Source organism: Stegodyphus dumicola, chromosome 2, assembly GCF_044657685.1.
Source record: "Stegodyphus dumicola isolate Sdum_Otavi_A_Nest chromosome 2, ASM4465768v1".
Taxonomy (NCBI): Eukaryota; Metazoa; Arthropoda; class Arachnida; order Araneae; family Eresidae; genus Stegodyphus; species Stegodyphus dumicola.
Window position 1 is genome coordinate 210,878,155 of NC_140769.1, and position 19,585 is coordinate 210,897,739.

Sequence of the window (19,585 nt, forward strand, 5' to 3'; positions counted from 1 at the left end):
AACAATTAAAGTGTAAAGAAAAGAAATATACAAATAAATACAAGAGAAATTACATAAGATATGATGCATAAAAATATATAATATACATAAGTATGCATAAAATGTCTACAAGCAATAAAATAGAAAAGGGAAAAAAAAAAATCAAGATGAACAAGTATACGCGAGACTGCAGACCGAAGTTATGGTAGATTGCTACACGTTGACAACTATGTAATTCTCAAAATGCAGGAAAAAACATAAAGGTGTGATGAAAAGCTATTCTTATACTTACTCAATTCATGTTGGCTTCCTCTAGTTATTCCTGGACATTAATCCTGAATAGCATACTATTCCGCATAACAATCGTAATAAACGCGAATATGAACGGACCTCGTGGGATTTGGAACGTCTATAGATTCTTTGTCTATAGTCTGTATGTGCGAGGAAAAGTGTATGAAATATACCGGAATTTTCTACCCCTTTCACAACTCTTTGACCAATAGAACGACATGCACCTGTCTCTACTCGCGCGAATCAAAGATTAAAGGTTACGTTAATGCGGAGAAAGCTATTTCCGGAAGTATGATTCACAATCTGACGCTGCAGATAAGAAAGAAAAAGTTGTTTATTTAGTTGCGGCTTTGATGCGGGGGGGACAATAAAAACAAAAGTGCTTTAGAGAAAAAGTAAGCACCTATAAGAGCTTTTATAATTTTGTTTCAAATATAAGGACTTATAAGCACTTGTAAGGACCGCTAAGAACCCTGTTTATAGCATTATAGCTTGTTTATTTTTCTAATTCAAAATATTGCTTAATAAGTGGCCCAAATAGAACTTTACAATAATATGAGAGCGAAAATTAAAAAATTTTTATTTTAATGTTATTTTTTAAATATAATTTCAATATACTACCATTATTTTAATGAAATTAATCAATGTTACAATGTTTTAAAAAAATCCTCGAAAAATTCCAAGACCTCGGAATTTTAAATTTTCTACAAAAACTGGTCTTAAAATCGCCAAAATGTTGATAAGTCGAGAAATTTAGAACCGTTTAGTAACAGAATTCACATCACCAAAAAGCGAAAAGTTGTGTAAGAGCTCCTCATTGGAAAAAATGAAATAATTTCCAAATGCTTATGTTGCACTTCTTTCACTATGAAACTCAAGTATCCCATCATTTATATTAGAAACAGGAATGAATTATGAACCCCTTCAAAAGATAACCATATTTTGCCAGGGAATAGCCAAAAATATTCCTCCAAAATATTAATTCACAGTCAAAATAGCGGTCGTAAAAACAGACCGAAATTTCAGATGATTAAAATTAAGGATCTTCTGCCAATTTCGGCCGAAATTAAGGACTTTTAAGGACCGGACGAACCCTGGTAATCTTATTTTTACGGCACAGCTTCGTCTTTCAGACTTTTCATGTTATATTATACAAAAGATTCTACAATTTCACATATAATATTCACATAAAATTATTTATATATATACAAAATTTGTAATAATATTTTACATTTATAGTAGACCTACATATTTTAAGGATTTTGTTTACATATTACGTGCTCCGCCCTTAGGCACTGCACGAAAAGGAAGGGATGGCCCGTGGGGCTCTTTTTAAGAGAAAGTGGCTCACATCCACGTTGCACATGGGGAAAACCACGAAATAAATAAAATATAATATTATATAAATTATATTTATAAAGAATTTTCGCTGTAGACATGGACATTTAAATGCTTTTAAAGGGCATTTAAATAGCTGACACATTATGCTTTCCAGACGTTTTATTCTCACATACCAGCCACAGAATTTATTTTACTTTTTACTGTAAGAACAGCAACGGGTATATTATTCTTCCCTTGAACGGCAACAGCAGCTGCTTTCAACTTTGTTTATATTTAGCGGTGTGAAGAAGTTTTAAATTGATCTTATATTTATTTCTTTCAGCCCTTAGTAAAATAAGTGGTGCAAGTAAGAAAAAAGTTCGTCACTGTTCGGCGGAATATTTACAATGTGGTTTCATACCCGCTATACACGATGAACTGTGACCTTTTTATCTTTTATGCCAGCAATGCCTGATCAACGAATCAATGAAACGAGGTCGTCTTGAGGCACATTTGAAGGCGAAAAATAATGCTCATATTAATTTGAATTATTTTAAGACATCACAGAAAAATTTTGTATTAAAGAGTAGTATTAAAGTCCATATTTACTGCTCGTAATGCAGTTGTTAATCGTGCTCTTGAAGTTAATTATTATTAGAACTTTTCATAGTATAAAGGGCGCCGTTGCGCCAAAAGAATTCTGTGTTTTTAACATTATGTAACTGTGGTTCGCCATTGCTATGTATGTGTATTGCTGTGATATATTTTGGTGCTTTCATTAAATATATAAAAGATATCGTCATGAATATTTTGTATCCAAATCAAGATCAAATTTACCACTGATGCATATTCGTCAAAACAAAATTAGCGTTCGAACAAGAATCGTCAAGTTATCACTAGCCTTTCGAACTACGCATTAGATATCGTTATTCGCTTCGTAACATGTGGTGCTGTCGCCGGGAATTATCGTAATGGTGGGGTGAGTAAATAGTTTTGTTGAAAATTTGGTTGAATAGAATATTTTGTAATTGTTGAAGTAGTAGGGTTGTTTGATGTCGTTGATCTTGTTTGGTAAAAATTTACAACTTTAGGTTTCGCATTTACTGAATATTTGCAAGTAAGAAAATGTTGTGCTTTCTTAGAATTAGAATTTGTTGTTAATGCTTGAAGTGTGATTTGTTGTTGAAAATTACAGTTTGTTTTCTTAGAATTCTAGAATTAGAATTTATTGTTAAAGTATTTGAGGGGTAAAATTTGTTGCTAGAAACTGTGAAAATGGCTGAATTGTTAAAGCTTCGAACTAAGCGTGACACACATCGTGAACAAACATTAAAGTTAGTAGAAAAAATAAACATATATTTGAATGAATCAGATATTGATATAGATGTATGTGATTCATATTTAGAACAGTTGAATAGTAAAATTGAAATTATTAACATACTAAATAGTGACATTGATGAATTGTTGAAAGAAGAACAAGAAATTAAGGATGAAATTAACACAGTAGATGAATATAACGAAAAAATAATACCAGTTAAAGTAAAGTTGCAAAACAAAATTAAATCAATTGGAAAAGTTCCATATCAGTCAGGTGAACAAACAGTAAATCCAGAAAATGTTCACGTAGAAAATAAAACTTTGCATTTAGGAAACAGAACTAAACTTCCTAAACTTTCGCTTCCTCGATTCTATGGTGAGCCTTCAGAATATTTAGATTTTTGGAATCAGTTTGAGAATTCTGTGCATAATAATTTTAATTTAACTGAGGTTGACAAATTTTGCTATTTAAAGTCGTTATTAGGTGGTAAAGCCCTAGCTAGCATCAAAGGATTCTCAATTACTCCAGAGAATTATAAACAGGCTGTTAAATTAATTTCGGAAACATTTGGCCAAAGAGACATTTTAATAAATGCTCACTTGTCAAATCTGGCACCTGTAAAAAATGCTTCTAACATTCAGGCCCTTCGTAACCTTTATTTTGAAGCCCAAACTCAAATTAGATGTTTAGAGGAATTAAATGTCAAATCGGAAACATACACAACAATACTGACTAACATAATACTAAAAAATCTGCCAGGAGAATTGACTCTTGAATTTTCGAAGCAAAATATAAATAATTGTCATGATTTACAGGAATTGATGAAGTTTTTACACAATGCTATTAGTGCAAGAGAAAAGGCATTCCGTATTAATTCTAATAATGTATCTTCATATAATAATTTTCATTCTAACCAACACAAACAAAACAATTTTCGAAATCAGAAACGAAACTTCCCTCCGAGTCGCAATAATCAACACGCGTCAGTAACAGAATTTATGGCGAAAACTTCCGAAGTTTGTTTATTCTGCGGTCAAGGTCACTGTAAGACTGAATGTGAGAACATGACTGTGCAACAAAAAAGGGATAAATTAATTAAGGAAAGGAGATGTCTGTTATGTTGTAACACAAACTGTTTTGTCAAAAAATGTAATGCTAAACAGTGTTCATTCTGCTTTGGTAGACACGCCAAAGCTATTTGTTTTAAATTTGAAAATTCTAGCAAGTGTAAATCTAATTCAAAACCGGAAGAAGAAAAACCAAAGGAATTGGAAATTCAGCCTACTATTTCTAATTCAGTTGTAAATGATAGGAATGTGATTTTATTGCAGTGTGTTAGGACAGAAATTGTTGGTCGTAAATCGCCAGGTACAGTTATTGCAATGTTTGATAACGGTAGTGAGAAGAGTTTTATTAAAAGAAATGTATCTATGAAGTTGGGATTAAAATGTCTAGGGTCAGAAACATTAAAGATTTATTCATTTGGAGCAAAGGATCCTAGGTTGCAAACATGTCGCAGAGTTGAAGTGAGATTGCGAAATATTTTAGATGGAAATGAAGTCGTAATACAGGCGTTGGAAACAGATGAAATTTCGAGGGCGGCGATTAATTTGCCGAATGAGCGTACAAGAGCTGAAATGGAAGCCAAGGGATTAACTTTAACGTGGGGTTATAATCAAGCGTCAGATGATAATGAAATTTCCTTGTTAATAGGTATAGATTTTTATTGGAAATTGACAAAAGGTTTTGAAAGGTTAAATACGTCTTTGGTAGCTGTAAACACAGAACTTGGATGGTCCTTGCAGGGAAATTGTGGTGATATGAGTAAAACGACTGCTGTGAACTTAGTTTTAGGTGATCAAAGCACTGTATCAGCTGAACTCAGGCGTTTCTGGGAACTGGAAAGTTTAGGTATTGAAAACAAGGAAGCGGAGTGTTTGACTTTAGTGGAACAGGAGATACTTGATGAATTTAATAATTCTGTTGGGTTCGTAGATGGAAGGTATTGTGTAAAGTTGCCGTGGAAACCAGGTATGCAGGAGAAATTAGCAAATAATAGAGAAGTAGCTCGGAAACGTTTCGATGGTCTGGTTAGGAGATTTAAAAATGATACAGCTTTTTATGAGGATTATAAAAAGGTAATTGATGATTATCGTAGGGAAGGTATCATTGAGAATTCGTCGTCAGATACTGAAGTGTCATATTCTGAGCAGTCATTCTACTTACCCCACCACGCTGTCATTCGCGAGGACAAATCTACTAGTCGACTTCGAATCGTGTTTGATGGTTCTTCTCATGAAGGAGGACAACTTTCAATTAATGACTGTTTATTTAAAGGACTAAACTTGTATCCGAATCTATTTGAAATGATTTTAAAGTTTCGACAAAATACAATCACCTTCACAGCGGATATAAAGTAAGCGTATCTACAAATTTTGATCGATCCTAGTGACAGAAAATTTACTAGATTCTTCTGGATTGATGATATCGGTTCTAATTCATATCAAGAAATGAACTTTAGTAGAGTTTTATTTGGACTAAAACCAAGTCCATATTTATTAGCTGCAACTCTGAAATATCATTTTGATAAATGTAAACAAGAATTTCCTGATACTTGCAAATTACTGTCAGAATGGTTTTATGTCGACGATTTGATTGGAGGCGAAGAAGACTTGCAAGCGGCTTTGAAAATTACGACTGAAAGTGTAGAAATTCTCAAAAGATGTGGCATGATATTACGAAAATGGAAAACCAATTCCATGGAACTGCGTAAGCTGTGGAAAGATGCTGAGTTCGAAATCGATGAGGAAAAGAGCTCAAGTACAGGACTTGACTCACCATCCAAGGTGTTGGGTCTAGTTTGGGATCCAGATGCGGACAGTATATCTTTTAACGTGAAAGAATTATCAAAGTTTGTCAAGAACGGAACTGCTTCGAAAAGGTTTATTCTTCGAGTAGTGGGTTGTGTTTATGATCCTATCGGATTTCTTGGGCATTTCATCATAACGCTGAAGTGCATTCTACAGGAACTGTGGAGTCATGACATAGACTGGGATGATAAACTTCCATCGTCACTGGATCACAAGTGACAGTTGTGGTGCAGTGAAATCGAACACTTAGAAGATCTCCAGATTCCTAGATGTTATTTTTCAAATTTGAACTGTAAATTTATTTCATTTGAAATTCATTCTTTTTCAGATTCATCTCTTTTAGCCTATGGAACTGTATTGTATTTAAGAGCTATATCTGAATATGGGAGGATAAGTATCAGTTTTATTTGTTCTAAAAGTCGTGTAGCTCCTCTGAAAGGTCTTACATTACCAAGACTGGAATTAATGGGAGCTTTATTGTCCGCAAGATTAGTCCATCAAGTAAGTAAATGTCTTAAATTTAATACTTCTAGTTATTTTTGGACCGACTCGATGATTACATTATGTTGGATTAAGGGACAAGCTAGTAAATACAAAACTTTCGTAAAAAATAGAATAGAAGAAATTCAATCTTTATCAGATACCAATAATTGGGCTCATTGCCCTGGTAAGGATAACCCTGCAGATATCTTGTCCAGAGGAATTTCTGCAGCAAATTTAGCTACAAACCATCTTTGGTGGCACGGTCCACCGTGGCTAAGCCAATCACCTGAATACTGTCCTACTGAAAGAGACAACTTAAAATCTACAGACGTAGACTTAGAGCTAAAAAAAGAATTTGAAAGTACAGTGAAAAATAACTGTTTGGTAGAAAATTCGAAATTTATTTTAGATTTAAGGAAATATAGTTGTTTGTTAAAAGTACTAAGAGTAACTGCACTAGTTAAACGGTTTGTTAATAAACTTCAAAAACGACAAACGATTGCAGGTCCCCTCACAGCAGAAGAACTTCAAAATGCTGAAATAGACTGGATAAAACATGAGCAAAACATAGAGTTCAACTTAGAATTACAGAACCTTAAAAATGGTAAATCGATTCCTAAAAACTCTCCACTTTCAAATTTAGCCCCATTTCTCGACAGTTGTGGTGTTTTGCGCATAAAAGGAAGGTTAGAACAAGGAGCGTTTACAAAGGAGGAAGCTCATCCTATACTACTTCCTAAGCAGTCTAAATTTACAGAGTTAATTATTATTCGAGAACATAATAAAATTTTTCATGGTGGAGTTACATTGACGCTAGCCAAAATTAGGTCTAGATTTTGGATTCCACGAGGTAGACAAATTATAAAAAGAGTATTAGGTAACTGCCTAATTTGTCGAAAGTATAAGTTGAAACCAGCTAAACAAATAACTAGTCAACTACCTAAATGTAGAATTACTGAAAACCCTCCTTTTACTGTAACTGGCATAGATTTCACTGGCCCAGTTTTAATAAAATCAGGAAAGGATACGCCTCAAAAGGCTTACATAACATTATTTGCATGCAGTGTTACTAGAGCTGTGCACATAGAATTAATCACAAATATGTCAACAAAAAATTTTATTTTGTCATTAAGGAGATTTTTAGCTAGGAGAGGAAATTGTAAAGTTATCATTTCCGACAATGCTAAGAGCTTAAGAGCCACTAATGAAATTCTTAAAGAATTTGCAAAAATTATAATAGATTCAAAATTGAAAGATTTCATATCAATAAACGGCATAACTTGGCAATATATTGCGCCTCACGCGCCTTGGTGGGGTGGTTTTTATGAAAGGCTTATGAAAAGTATCAAAGATCCTTTGAGAAAGGTTCTCGGAAGGGCTCTTCTTAACTTTGAGGAAATGATGACTATTCTATCAGAAATTGAGTTAGTTTTAAATCATAGACCTCTTACTTATGTCCATAATGAAATAAAAGAGCCAGAAGCTCTTATACCTGCCCATTTCTTGTTTCCAGGGCAAGAAAATATTTCTTATCCTGTACATTTCGCCGACCTTTTCAGGAATGAACCATTGAACAGGCAGACTTTGACTAGGAGAAAACTGTATCAAACTAATCTTTTGAAACAAATTTGGAAAAAGTGGAAAGAGAATTATCTCCTCGAATTACGGTCTGCGCATACTTTTCTAAATCCATCTCCTGAAAGGAATCTTAAAATGGGTGAGGTTGTATTGCTGGAGGGGTCGACGAAATCAAAATTTTTATGGCCTATTGGAATTATAGAAGTTTATAAAGGTAGGGATGGGTATGTGCGTTCATGTTTGATTCGTACTTCTCAAGGACTTTATCGAAGACCCGTCCAATTAATCTATCCTTTTGAAGTTTAAAGTTATATATATATGTTTGTTTCGTGTATTGTATTTAATTTGCAATGTAGTTTTCAGTATTAATTTGTGCATATTGATTTTGATTATATCTAAATATATTATTCATATGTAAATTTAATGTGCTCTTAAAAGAGCACAGGTGGGGTGTGTTAGAACTTTTCATAGTATAGAGGGCGCCGTTGCGCCAAAAGAATTCTGTGTTTTTAACATTATGTAACTGTGGTTCGCCATTGCTATGTATGTGTATTGCTGTGATATATTTTGGTGCTTTCATTAAATATATAAAAGATATCATCATGAATATTTTGTATCCAAATCAAGATCAAATTTACCACTGATGCATATTCGTCAAAACAAAATTAGCGTTCGAACAAGAATCGTCAAGTTATCACTAGCCTTTCGAACTACGCATTAGATATCAATATTCGCTTCGTAACAATTATCAAATTTCATTACTCATCGCTAAATCTGGGGAAATGCATACTAAAGGAAGAATTTAATAAAACCATCAAAATCATCATTTCTTAAAATGATTATGGGAAAAGATGACAAAGACATTAAAAGCTATGCCACTAAGTAACAATACTGTTAGCAGAAGAATAGATGAAATGACTGAGTATACTGAAATCCAACTTGTTGGAAAGCTGAAAACAAGAAAATTTTACATGCAAATGGATGAATCAATATTGAGAGACAGTGAGGTCGTACTTATAACCTACGTAAAATATACTGATAAGGGTGATTTTGCCGTAGAAATGTTGTTCTGTAAATCATTGGAAAGCACCACTAACTCCAAAGATATTTACAGTAAGCTAAAAAATTGCTTAAATGTAAAAAATAAACCAACAAAAATGTAATATCTTGAGCTGCAGATGGTGCTTCTAATAGGATTTGGAAGAAAAAGGTTTGCTCAAAACTGATGAAAGATGAGAATCCAGAATGTTTCTGGTGCATTATGTTATTCATAGGGAAAACATGGTAGCTAAAAACATTTGGCCTGTTCTTAGCGAAGTACTAAATTCAGTTATAAAGTGTATCTATGGTATTAAAGCTAGTGCCAAATGCGAACGTCTCTTCAAGTTACTTTGTGAAGAGCAAAATGAAAACTATATGAGACTTATTACTTCATATTGAAGTACGATGTCTGTCGAAGGCATTTCTGAGTTATTTAGCCAATATTTTTGAAAAATTAAATATATTAAATAAACAACTTAAAGGAGCAAATAAAATTCTTGTCGATGTAAAAGCGAAGATATTTGGTTTCATTACCTTTAATTATGTCAGGTATATCTTTACAACAAAAATTTTGAAAAGTTTCATTGGATCCAAAAATGTGAAGTGACTGATACCGCTATACATGTTACTGTCGATCATCTGGCAATTTTATGGGCAATTTTATGAGTTTATTTAAAAGAAAGATTGATTTGAAACAAATTCACTTCCCAACCTGGATGATGCAGCCAATGTTAGTCGATTTGGCTGATATTTCAAATATGCAGTATCAAGAAGAACTCGCAGAAATGCATAATGATAAGTCAATTAAAACTTTATCTCTACATATAATAAAAGGAAGTCTGTGTGTTATGTCTTTCGTTCGTGCTGCGCGTAAGCTAATCGACCCAGGGCTCCGAAATTTAGTACATGGGTATCTAGACAAGGGCCAGTGCACCTTGAAGCGATTTTTTCAAAATTCAAATGAGGTCAAATCCATAATTCTCTCTTATTATATCAGAAACAATGGCACGCAGCCACTGATGCTGATATATCCACTGTTGCTATTGTTGCTGATATCAGCACTGTTGCCACTCGGAAAAATGAGGGCGATAATTCTCTGCAGTTTTTAAATTTAATACATTGGATATTCGACGTTTGTCGAGAGGTGCTTGGATACGACGTTTGTTACCTTTTCGGGTACGTTTAAAAGCCAGACGAAAGCTGGCCGAATATCGGCTCGTTTAATCTAAAAGGAGCAATGGCATGGTTTGTAAGCAATCCGAAATCAAATATCCAAATGCAACAAAATGTGCAAGACAACTATTGTTACCGTTTCCATCTTCCTACTTAGCTGAATGCGGATTTAGTGCCATAAATGATTTGCTGCTAAAAAAAAGAGAAAAAAAAAGGAGAGAGAGAGAGAAATCGGCTGGATATAATAAAATGGGGAGACTTGAGACCGATGCTAACTAAATTGGAACCTGACATAAAATTTCTTTGCAGAAAACATCAAGTACAAGGGATCTCCCCAAATTTAAATAATAAATAATTACTAATACTTAAAATAATACAGAAAAAACGTTCCTTAAAATTATTTTGTGCTTGAATTTCAATTCTCCATTATTTTGAAAGTTTACTTATTGGGTTTTCTCACAAAATTTCCTAGAAATTTCTTCCTAAAACCTATCATTCAAGTCCTTCTCCTATTTTCTTCTTTCTATGTATTTCTTTCTCCTGATGAGGAGGGACCTTTAGCTGCCCTCGAAATTGATTGAGTGTTTTATTATACCTACGCTAAATACAAGGTTGTTTTTTACGATTTTGACTGGTAGTTCGGTTCGAGGTTCGAATCCCGCGAACGGGCTGGCTGCAAGGTTGGTTTCGTGGTTTTCCCCATGTGTAACGTGTATACGAGCCAGTTTCCCTCAGAAAGTCCTCCACGAAGGCATCTCTCCCCTTAGGCAGATAGCCCTAGTGTGCTTTGCCATAATTAAATGCACAATACACTAACCGGAGCACACCGGAACCCTTAAATAAGAAGGTCATGGGACTTCTTTTATATACCTAAAGCAAAATTTCAGCAGAAAATTCTTTGAATTTTATTTAATAATACGCCAGTATTAAAAACTGGTTGTAACTGAATGTATGCCCGTCTATCTGTGGAAAACTAGCCCTTTGATGGTTAAGAATAGAAAAAACCACACCCCATGTCAAAGGGTTTTTTTTTTTTTTTTTTCCTTCCCTTTCCCTCCAGGAAGTGCAATGAATTTATTAGAGCAGGTTTTTAGTTCCCGAAAATATTAGAAGTGGAACTTTTGGAAGGATGTAATTAAATGAGGGGGACGAAAATTGTCACTTGCAAAGAACCTTACTTTTGTTTGTCACTATTAGTTTACAACTCGGATTTCGGAGGGTAATTCGGCCCAAGGCCCAAGGTGTTTGTCTTCCGGAGTACCTTTGCAACTTAATGCAATTACCTCCACAACTTCGATAAGGAAACTGAGTTAAATAAGAAAAAGCATTGGTTAAAGGAAAAATGAACAAACCGTTAAGGGTTTACTGTGAAAGAAATGAATAAGGAGTCCACGTAAGGGACGAGAAATTCTTTCTGCTTTCAACTTGTGCTTGGGTATTTCCTCTCTTTCAATCTTGGAGCACAAGTTGAAAGCAGAAAGAATTTCTGAAATACCCTTATATGGGGTCAGGTCCTAAATTTAGAACCCCTGTTTTCACCATGGAGGTAGGAAAGGAGTTTTCACCATGTTTCACCATGGAGGCTTACTTCCTACCTCCATGGTTTTCACAGGGGGGGCTGAAAAGTAGGGAATAATCTTGCTTGTGGTCTTGGGGGTCGTTTAAACATCTAACTTCTCTACATTCAGTTTTATACAGAGGAAAATACAAATTGAATTCTTCGAATGAATGCAATTTTGTACAATGAAAATGTATTACTTAACGATAAACTGTAAGATAAATAACATCTTTTTTTAAAGCGATAGGTGTAGAAAGACAGATATTTGTTACACGAATGAATTTGTAGTAAATATTGAGTTTTTCATTTCGAATGCTATGTTCCATGTATGCGAAGTAGCTGAGTATCTGAGATAATAGTCATAACCGAATAGCTTTCAACCTTTTCACGGCTAAGGACTGTTTCTCAATTACATTGTGGTCGCTGCTTTTTGGTTAATTTTCTAATGACATATAAACAATAGTTGTTTTTATTTGAGACTTATGAATAAAATAACGCAAACTAGACTGCAGAAAATTCTTAAGAAGGAAGTTAAATAATACTGAAAAATACATTATTGATGCACTTTTGTGTTTTATATGTAGTAGTATTAACTACTACTATAATCCTTAAATGGAATCCTTAAATTATATATATCTATGTGTAGGTATATATAAATGGAACCAAATATAGAACAAGGTATAAAATATCTTTATTATACAATGTTCATTACCATACGTATATTTACGTAATATCAATATAAATAGTTAGTTAGGTTTCGTACATATATAATTTATTTTTATATTTTGTATTTGTTGTATTAGATTCAGTATTGTATACGTATCTGAAGTTTAATTTGTTCTCTTTTTGGGTTACGACTTTAAGTGAGAAAGAATTGTTAGGGCCTTCATAGGGATTACATTATTATACAATCAGTTAGGATCCTACTTTTCCTTTCTTTTAATCATTATGTATATTGAAATACTACTTGATAAGTATACTTAAAATATAGCAGTTTTTAAGCTACTTATTTATATATCTATTGTTTGGTCTGGTTTGTTTGATTATAGCAAAGCATTCGACGGTTATTTGCCTAAGGGTAAGGGTGCCTCGTGGAGAACTTTCTAAGCAAAACTGACTCTTATGCACGTTACACGTGGGAAAAACCTCGAAAACGCCAATACAGCCATCCCCGTCGATCCAGATTCGAACCCCGGATCGACCTGCCAGAGTTCAATGGTTTTACAGCTCAGCCGCTAGTGAGCCACACACACACACATCCACACATATACATTAAATAGTATTTGCATGTCGTTTATAAAGTATAATTGAGTGCAATTATATCATAAAGAGAAAATATTCTATGGAATTACTTCACTTCGTAGACTTTTTGCTAAGCTTCACCATATTTCTTAAAGAGAATCGCAACGCTGATTCCATTTCCTAGACCTTTATGTATCTTATTTTTTTCTACACTGCATTATATTTAGAAAATTATTTCACTTGGTTATAGCTGAAAATGCAGTTTTTTTATTGAAGAATTTAAGGGTAAGAAGAGAATTATGCCCTTTTCTAATTATTCTTGAAGCATTTAATTAAAAAAAAAGCGCACATTAATACGGATCACTGAACTAAAGTGCTCGATACAGGACAGATTAATTAGCTACTAAATTTTGATTTTCTTTGAGTAAAAATGAATTCATCTGCATTCTATAAGAAAGCAAATATTCAAGAAAATCCCCCCCCGATTCTCGCAGTCATAATATTTTTCTTAAGTATTCAGCTAATTCATATTCAAATATTCCAATCCATTACAATAAGTAATAAATTGATACAGTAAATAAATAATTAAAATCAATTAAATGGAATTTTAATTGATTTTAATTGCCATTTTCCCTCTGATAAACCCCTCTTTAGAGTTCAATAGCAGTCGATCAGCTTTTGTTTGGGGTTCATTTTGCTTTATGGTATGCTTACATTATATATGTATGTATTATGCATTGCTCATACTCATCAATTGCAGCTTTTAATATTTTTTGGAAAAAAATCAATATGAGAATCCAGAAAATGATTCTTAGCGACGCTAAAACTATTATTACTAGGCACTCTCATGCCACATTGTTTAAAAAAAAAATCGCATTGTTTAAAGGTAGATTCTATGCACATATTTTAGTCTAAAATTAAAAGCTGAAAGTCAAAATTAAGGGGGTTGCTCTTAGAAAGCCTCAATTAGAAGTAGTTATAGGAAATGTTAATCAATACTTATAATCTTACGGATTAAACACTTATTCCCTATTTGATCACGTGTATGGCAAACAGATATTCGTCATTCATAAAGAAAAGAAAGGTGAATCAAAATGAGTTATATTCTTGTTTTTTCAATTGCAAAAACATCTTAAGATACTATCGGATTTAATCTTTAAATTATTCCAGTAATAATCAGAACAATGGAGGCCATTATTCTTAATTATAATTTACTAATGCAAATCCTATTTTGGTTTCAAATGGGTTTCATTAATTACGTTAATGATATACTGATACTGAATGAGACCTAAAAACACTTTTTTTTTAAATATATCTCCCCTTATGATCCCGGACACAGCCGTTTACTTTTCCCTTCCGTAATTAACGTCAGTCTCCTGCTGTTGACCGCATTTGCCAAGCCACCGAAACGAAAGAGAGAGAGGTGTTGATTGAGGCGAATTCCGGAACGCATTCGGAGGGCAATTCGGAGAACGCTTTTTATCCCTGTCAGATTCTGCTTGACAGGATGAGGCAGAGTTTGTGAACTGTTGCATTCTTCTTTCTTTCTTTGCGGTAGCCACACTCTTTCGCTCAAAAATTTCTTCCCCCTTCGCCGGTCAGTCATTGCCGGCAGGACTTTGAAAAGCACTGCGTGTGTTCCATTGCACAGCCTCTTTCTGTGATTTCTCTCTCCCTCCAGCACTCCTTCGCCCCTCGAAGGTCACGATAATACCCACTTCCTCTCTAGTTCTTGAATTCAAGCGCATTTGCTTGGCTTCCTTACAACTTCTTTGAATAAAATACACTATATAACAATACAGTGTAAATAACAGTATATCGCATTATTATATATTGATATGATTATGGCTGAACTTCGTGTACATATGTAATATTCTAAACTTTTAAGTTGATAACTACCTGCCTACATAAAGCATTTTTACGACTTTGCGAAATAAAGCAGGATTAGACTATGTTTGTTTAACTCATTTATTAGCAGTTTACGCGTTACATTAATAATGACGAATGCTTTGAAAATATCAAAAATCAAACTTCCTACTGAGGTTGAATTGTTTCTGATAAAACTTGCTATGAAACAATAGTTCTTCAAATCAGTTCTGTATAGTTCCCGGTACAACAGAATAGTTTCAAACATTTTAAAGCTACAGCGTTATTAATCACGTATCTCGCGAATGATTTGACTTTATTATACAGCCATGTATTTATTATACTGATTTTTAATATTAATTTAAAATTAAGTTATTTTTACATGAGCTACCAAAAACGTTGCAGTGACTCACTGATAGCTAACTTGTTGTATATATTACCTATCATAGTCTGAACAGAAAAAGTGTCATTACACACATTTCAGGGAACTTCGATGGTATTCAGAGTTAATTAAACTTCGATAATTAAAAAAAAATAATAAATAACCAAAAAATAGCGCCACTGAAATCGGCGAAAGCTCTGAGCTGTTTGAGCTAGGACAGAAAAGAAATAAATTCGACAATAATTGAAGACAAATGTGAATGTGATTTGATGTTTAATATAAATCTGAATTTTAATCGCATTGTCATATTTTTGTTTGGGCTAGGTTCTGATTAATTGCAGGGCACAAGTATAAACCTAGTAGAAGCGAACGATTTTTTTTTTTTTTTACCAGATATTGACTCGTCTTCATGTTACACATTTACATTATAGAAAATTCCGAGTAGCGAGTTAAGTTAAGAAGTTACTTTGTATGAAAATCTGCTAATTTTTCAAAAGTAAGGAGTTTAAAGATATTATTTATTGCTTTAAACTCAGACAGACGGAAAGATAATACTTAGCATCTTAATTGATTATTAAGAGTTTTAAACAGTATGACAGTATTGTTTAGCTAATTTTTTTTTTTTTTTTTTTTTTTTTTCTCCTTTGCGTGATTAAATTGCAAAATTCAAAAAATTTTACATTACTCTATTCATGCTCCTCTCACCTTCAGTAAGTTTCTAAAATAACCATTCTCGAAATGTTACTCTTCACTAATCATGTTGACATTAAAAAGAGAGAAGACATAAATGAAAAATAAATGGAAGGGTCTGTCTGTGTGTGTCTTTCGTTCGTGCTGCGCGTAAGCTAGACCCGGGGCTACGAAATTTGGTACATAGGTGCATCTAGACAAAAGCCAGTGCACCTCGAAGCGAATTTTTTTAAAACTCGAATCAGATTTTCTTTTACTTTATCTTTTTTGATGAAATCGCATGATTTTGAATAGTTTCATTCTTTGGCAAGTTTTTCATTCAATGCTTTGTATACTAGACTGCTGACTGTTGAAAATATGAGATAAAATATTACTAATTATACACGCATATCGCAATCTTTTTATTCTGACGCGCATGTGTTTCGCGAGGCACAACAGAAGGAATTTCCCTTCCCCTCCCTCTCTCTTTATTAGCTAATATTTGTATATTTTTAATTATCTCATCCACAGAGCACAATTTTGATTGGTTACAATTATATAAAAAGTTTTGCATGCTTTTTTTAGGAAACTAAATTCTTAACTTCCTATATACCATTTGAATTCTTAAGATTTGCAACAGAAAGTTGGTTAATTTTTTTATTAGGATAATTAATATTTGTGTTAAGAGATATTGCTTTTTACATTTATTACACAAGTATTGCATTATACACAAGTAGATTGCATTAGTACATTGCATTATACACAAGTAATTTTTGTATATATAATAAATTTTTATTTATTTATTTATTTATTTTCCCTGTAGGATATCTGTATCATGAAATTGGAAAAGGCATGGTAAAATTTCAAAAGTTAAAGCAACATTAGAAGCTGTTTTGAAATTAGTTTGTTTTCGGATGGTTAGTTTTCTAAGGCATAATGTAGCCATAAAACGGGAACAAGGGGAGAAGAAGTAGATGGTCAAATGCTGCAACACCTGTTTTACTGTGTCTGAAAAAAGATTTGCTTAACGGTTTTACTGGATTTCTAGAACAGATGTAATTAAAAACGGGAAGAAGAAAACAATAAAATTCAGAAGCTGAAATAGTACTGAACCTGCATTCGAAAATTATTTGTTTTCTAGAACATGAGTTATCATTAAACGGGAAGAAATGGCAACAAAATGTAAAAAATTGCAACATTTCTGAAAATGGACTAATGGACTATCTGTGTCCGGAAAGGTTTTACTTACCAATCTTGTCTTATTCCTGTGGGTGTAAAATGGGAAGGAAAAGTAACAAATTTGGGAAGGTTAAACATCTTTGCAGCATATGTTCAAAAATGTTTTAGCTGTCGATTTTGTTATTTTTTCTAGGATACGTGTAACGATGGAAAGAGAAAGAAAATAAATGTTGAAAAATTATTTTAGTTTTCTAAGACATGTGCAAAATATAATAAAGGCTGTAATCTGAACAACTTTTGAATGTGTGTTGGAAAATGATTTATTCTTCAGTTCTGTTAGTTTTTCAGCACATACTTAATCGTCAGAATGGAAGGAAAAAAACCATTACAAAATTTTGGAGGAAAACTTTTCTTTTCTTTTCTTTTTTTTTTTTTTTTTTTTGTATATAATGTATTTATTATTAAACTTAAAAAATATTTTAATTGTTTTCCAGCAATACATACTTTAATTCGTGTAATTCATTTGTTTAGCATAAAGTGCATGTGTATATCCATTATGAAGTTATTTTTAAATTTTTTACTTTTCATACATTTTGATACCGCACCAAGAGAAATACTACGTTTTTAGTTTCATAGGTAGCACCGTTAAACATACGAAGTTAAAAAAAAAGTATAAAAATAATTTTGTTCTTTGATACGTATAATATTCTATTTTTTAATATTTTACTCACGCTTTAATACCTCATTACTACATTCGGCTACTACCTTAGGATGTCTACTAAATTACGTATAGATAGGTATACATATTTTGTACCTAAGGTAGTTTAGTTGTACAGTAAAATATACAATGTTGAAATACTAATGTATTCTTTCAATTATATATGTATTTCAATTAGTGTCTTCATATCGCAGTGTCTTGAAACGTTGCCGTTGTGAGTGCACAGTGTGTTCTGAATGAATACCATCATCTATGCTTCAAAATATTATACTGAAATGTCACATCAACGATTAACATCACTGGAGAGACGATTTCAGTGAGTGAGCAATAATTCCCTTTACATAAAAGAATTTTGCAAACATTATTTTTGATATACTCTTTGATTTCCTTTTTTAGTCTAGGAAGAGCGTATTCCACAAGTCAGTTTCTTTTACTGAAGTTATTAAGTGTGAACTAAACTTTTGTCTCCTGTGACGACCGTATAAATGATATTACAAACATTTGATGAGTGCTTTCATGATTTAAATTCTAAAAATTCTATTAAATTTTTATGTTATAAAGAATAATGTGGAAACAAATAGTAGAATCAATAAAACTAAGCAACTTTGTCTAAATTTATACTATGCAAGTTTATTAAAATTAATAGTTGCTTGGGAAGAAACAGGAAAGAAATCTCTTAGATATTCTTTACACATTCTTGTGATGTGTAATTCTATTTCTCTATTTTTCTCTTCTCGGCTACTATTGGCTTCGGAAAGTAAAATTGTAACCCTCAGCTTTTAGAAAGTATGAAGCTCCTGTAATGTTTAAAAAAAAAACTTCTTTCGATGTACAAAGTCGTTAAATTCCCCGAGCAGGCGAAGGGGGAGGTTGAGCCGAAAAGGAAAATTGTGGATTTTTCGCGGAAAATTCTACTCCGCTTAAGGAAACACGTGCAAGTAACTGGACACCTGTCAGCGTTGGCCTGAAAGATGAGTTTTCTTCTCTATGATACCCATACGCGCAATTGTCCCCCCAGCTAAACTCGTGTTAATGAACAGCACTTCTTTCTTCGATAAAACAATCGAACAACGATGAAATACAATTTATATGAATTCGATCATGGTTAAAATTAATTCTAATTTATAATTAAAACGAAAGAAAACGGTCTTTAGTTTTGCTTTACTATTTCAAGCGCGAAATAACCCAACAATGGTAAAATACAATTCACATTAATTTGAGACTGATCAACAGTAAACGGTTATTAAAACTTAAATTGAAAACAAAAAATCTTTCTCACATATTCATTTCAAACTGAGATGCAGCAGTACCTTGCATAGCCTGGCTAACCATTTCCGCAATTATCTCACACTATTTGAAATTGGACTAAATGAAAAACTAAATGTATGCAAAATAATCTGATGTGCACACCACATGACTTTCTTATACGGAATATTAAATTATACCTATTTTTTGCTGCATTTCATTTAAACTTGTTTCTTCAAATTTCATTAGAGATATAGTTAATTCAGTTTTCACTTCGCGGCAAGCCAAAAATACATAAAACCTCAAAATACCTTTGTCAAAAATTGAAAAATATAAAACACAAAATACAGTTAAAACAATTAAAATTAGAGTTTAACGTAACAACAAGCAAATCGGCCAGCAGGCAAGAAGGCAGATTTTTAGATGCACAAAACTCAAAGTTTACTTTTTGTCCCACTCGGCAAAAAGACATAGAAGGTGCAGAAGCTGACTTAATTCACTATTCTGCTACGCTTCAAATGTTAACAAAAATGGCAGCTATGGTAAGAAAATCAGGTTTAGCCACACTTAAACAACTTTTAAATTGTTGATAATTCTACAACCAGATTAACTCAAGGCGTAAAAACTTTAACCGGAAGATAAAAACTTAAACCGGATAACAACATACTTCAAT

The 19,585-nt window shown here is 32.9% G+C and overlaps 1 protein-coding gene across 1 annotated transcript; it reads left to right on the plus strand.

Moving 5' to 3' along the window:
* Nucleotides 1–1,856: 1,856 nt before the first annotated feature.
* On the plus strand, nucleotides 1,857–17,243 carry LOC118201196 (uncharacterized). The gene is made up of 2 exons (XM_085811683.1): nucleotides 1,857–6,279; nucleotides 16,594–17,243. The coding sequence occupies exon 1, from the start codon at nucleotides 2,866–2,868 to the stop codon at nucleotides 5,326–5,328; it is 2,463 nt and encodes an 820-aa protein (XP_085667809.1). The 5' UTR covers nucleotides 1,857–2,865; the 3' UTR covers nucleotides 5,329–6,279; nucleotides 16,594–17,243.
* Nucleotides 17,244–19,585: the final 2,342 nt, after the last annotated feature.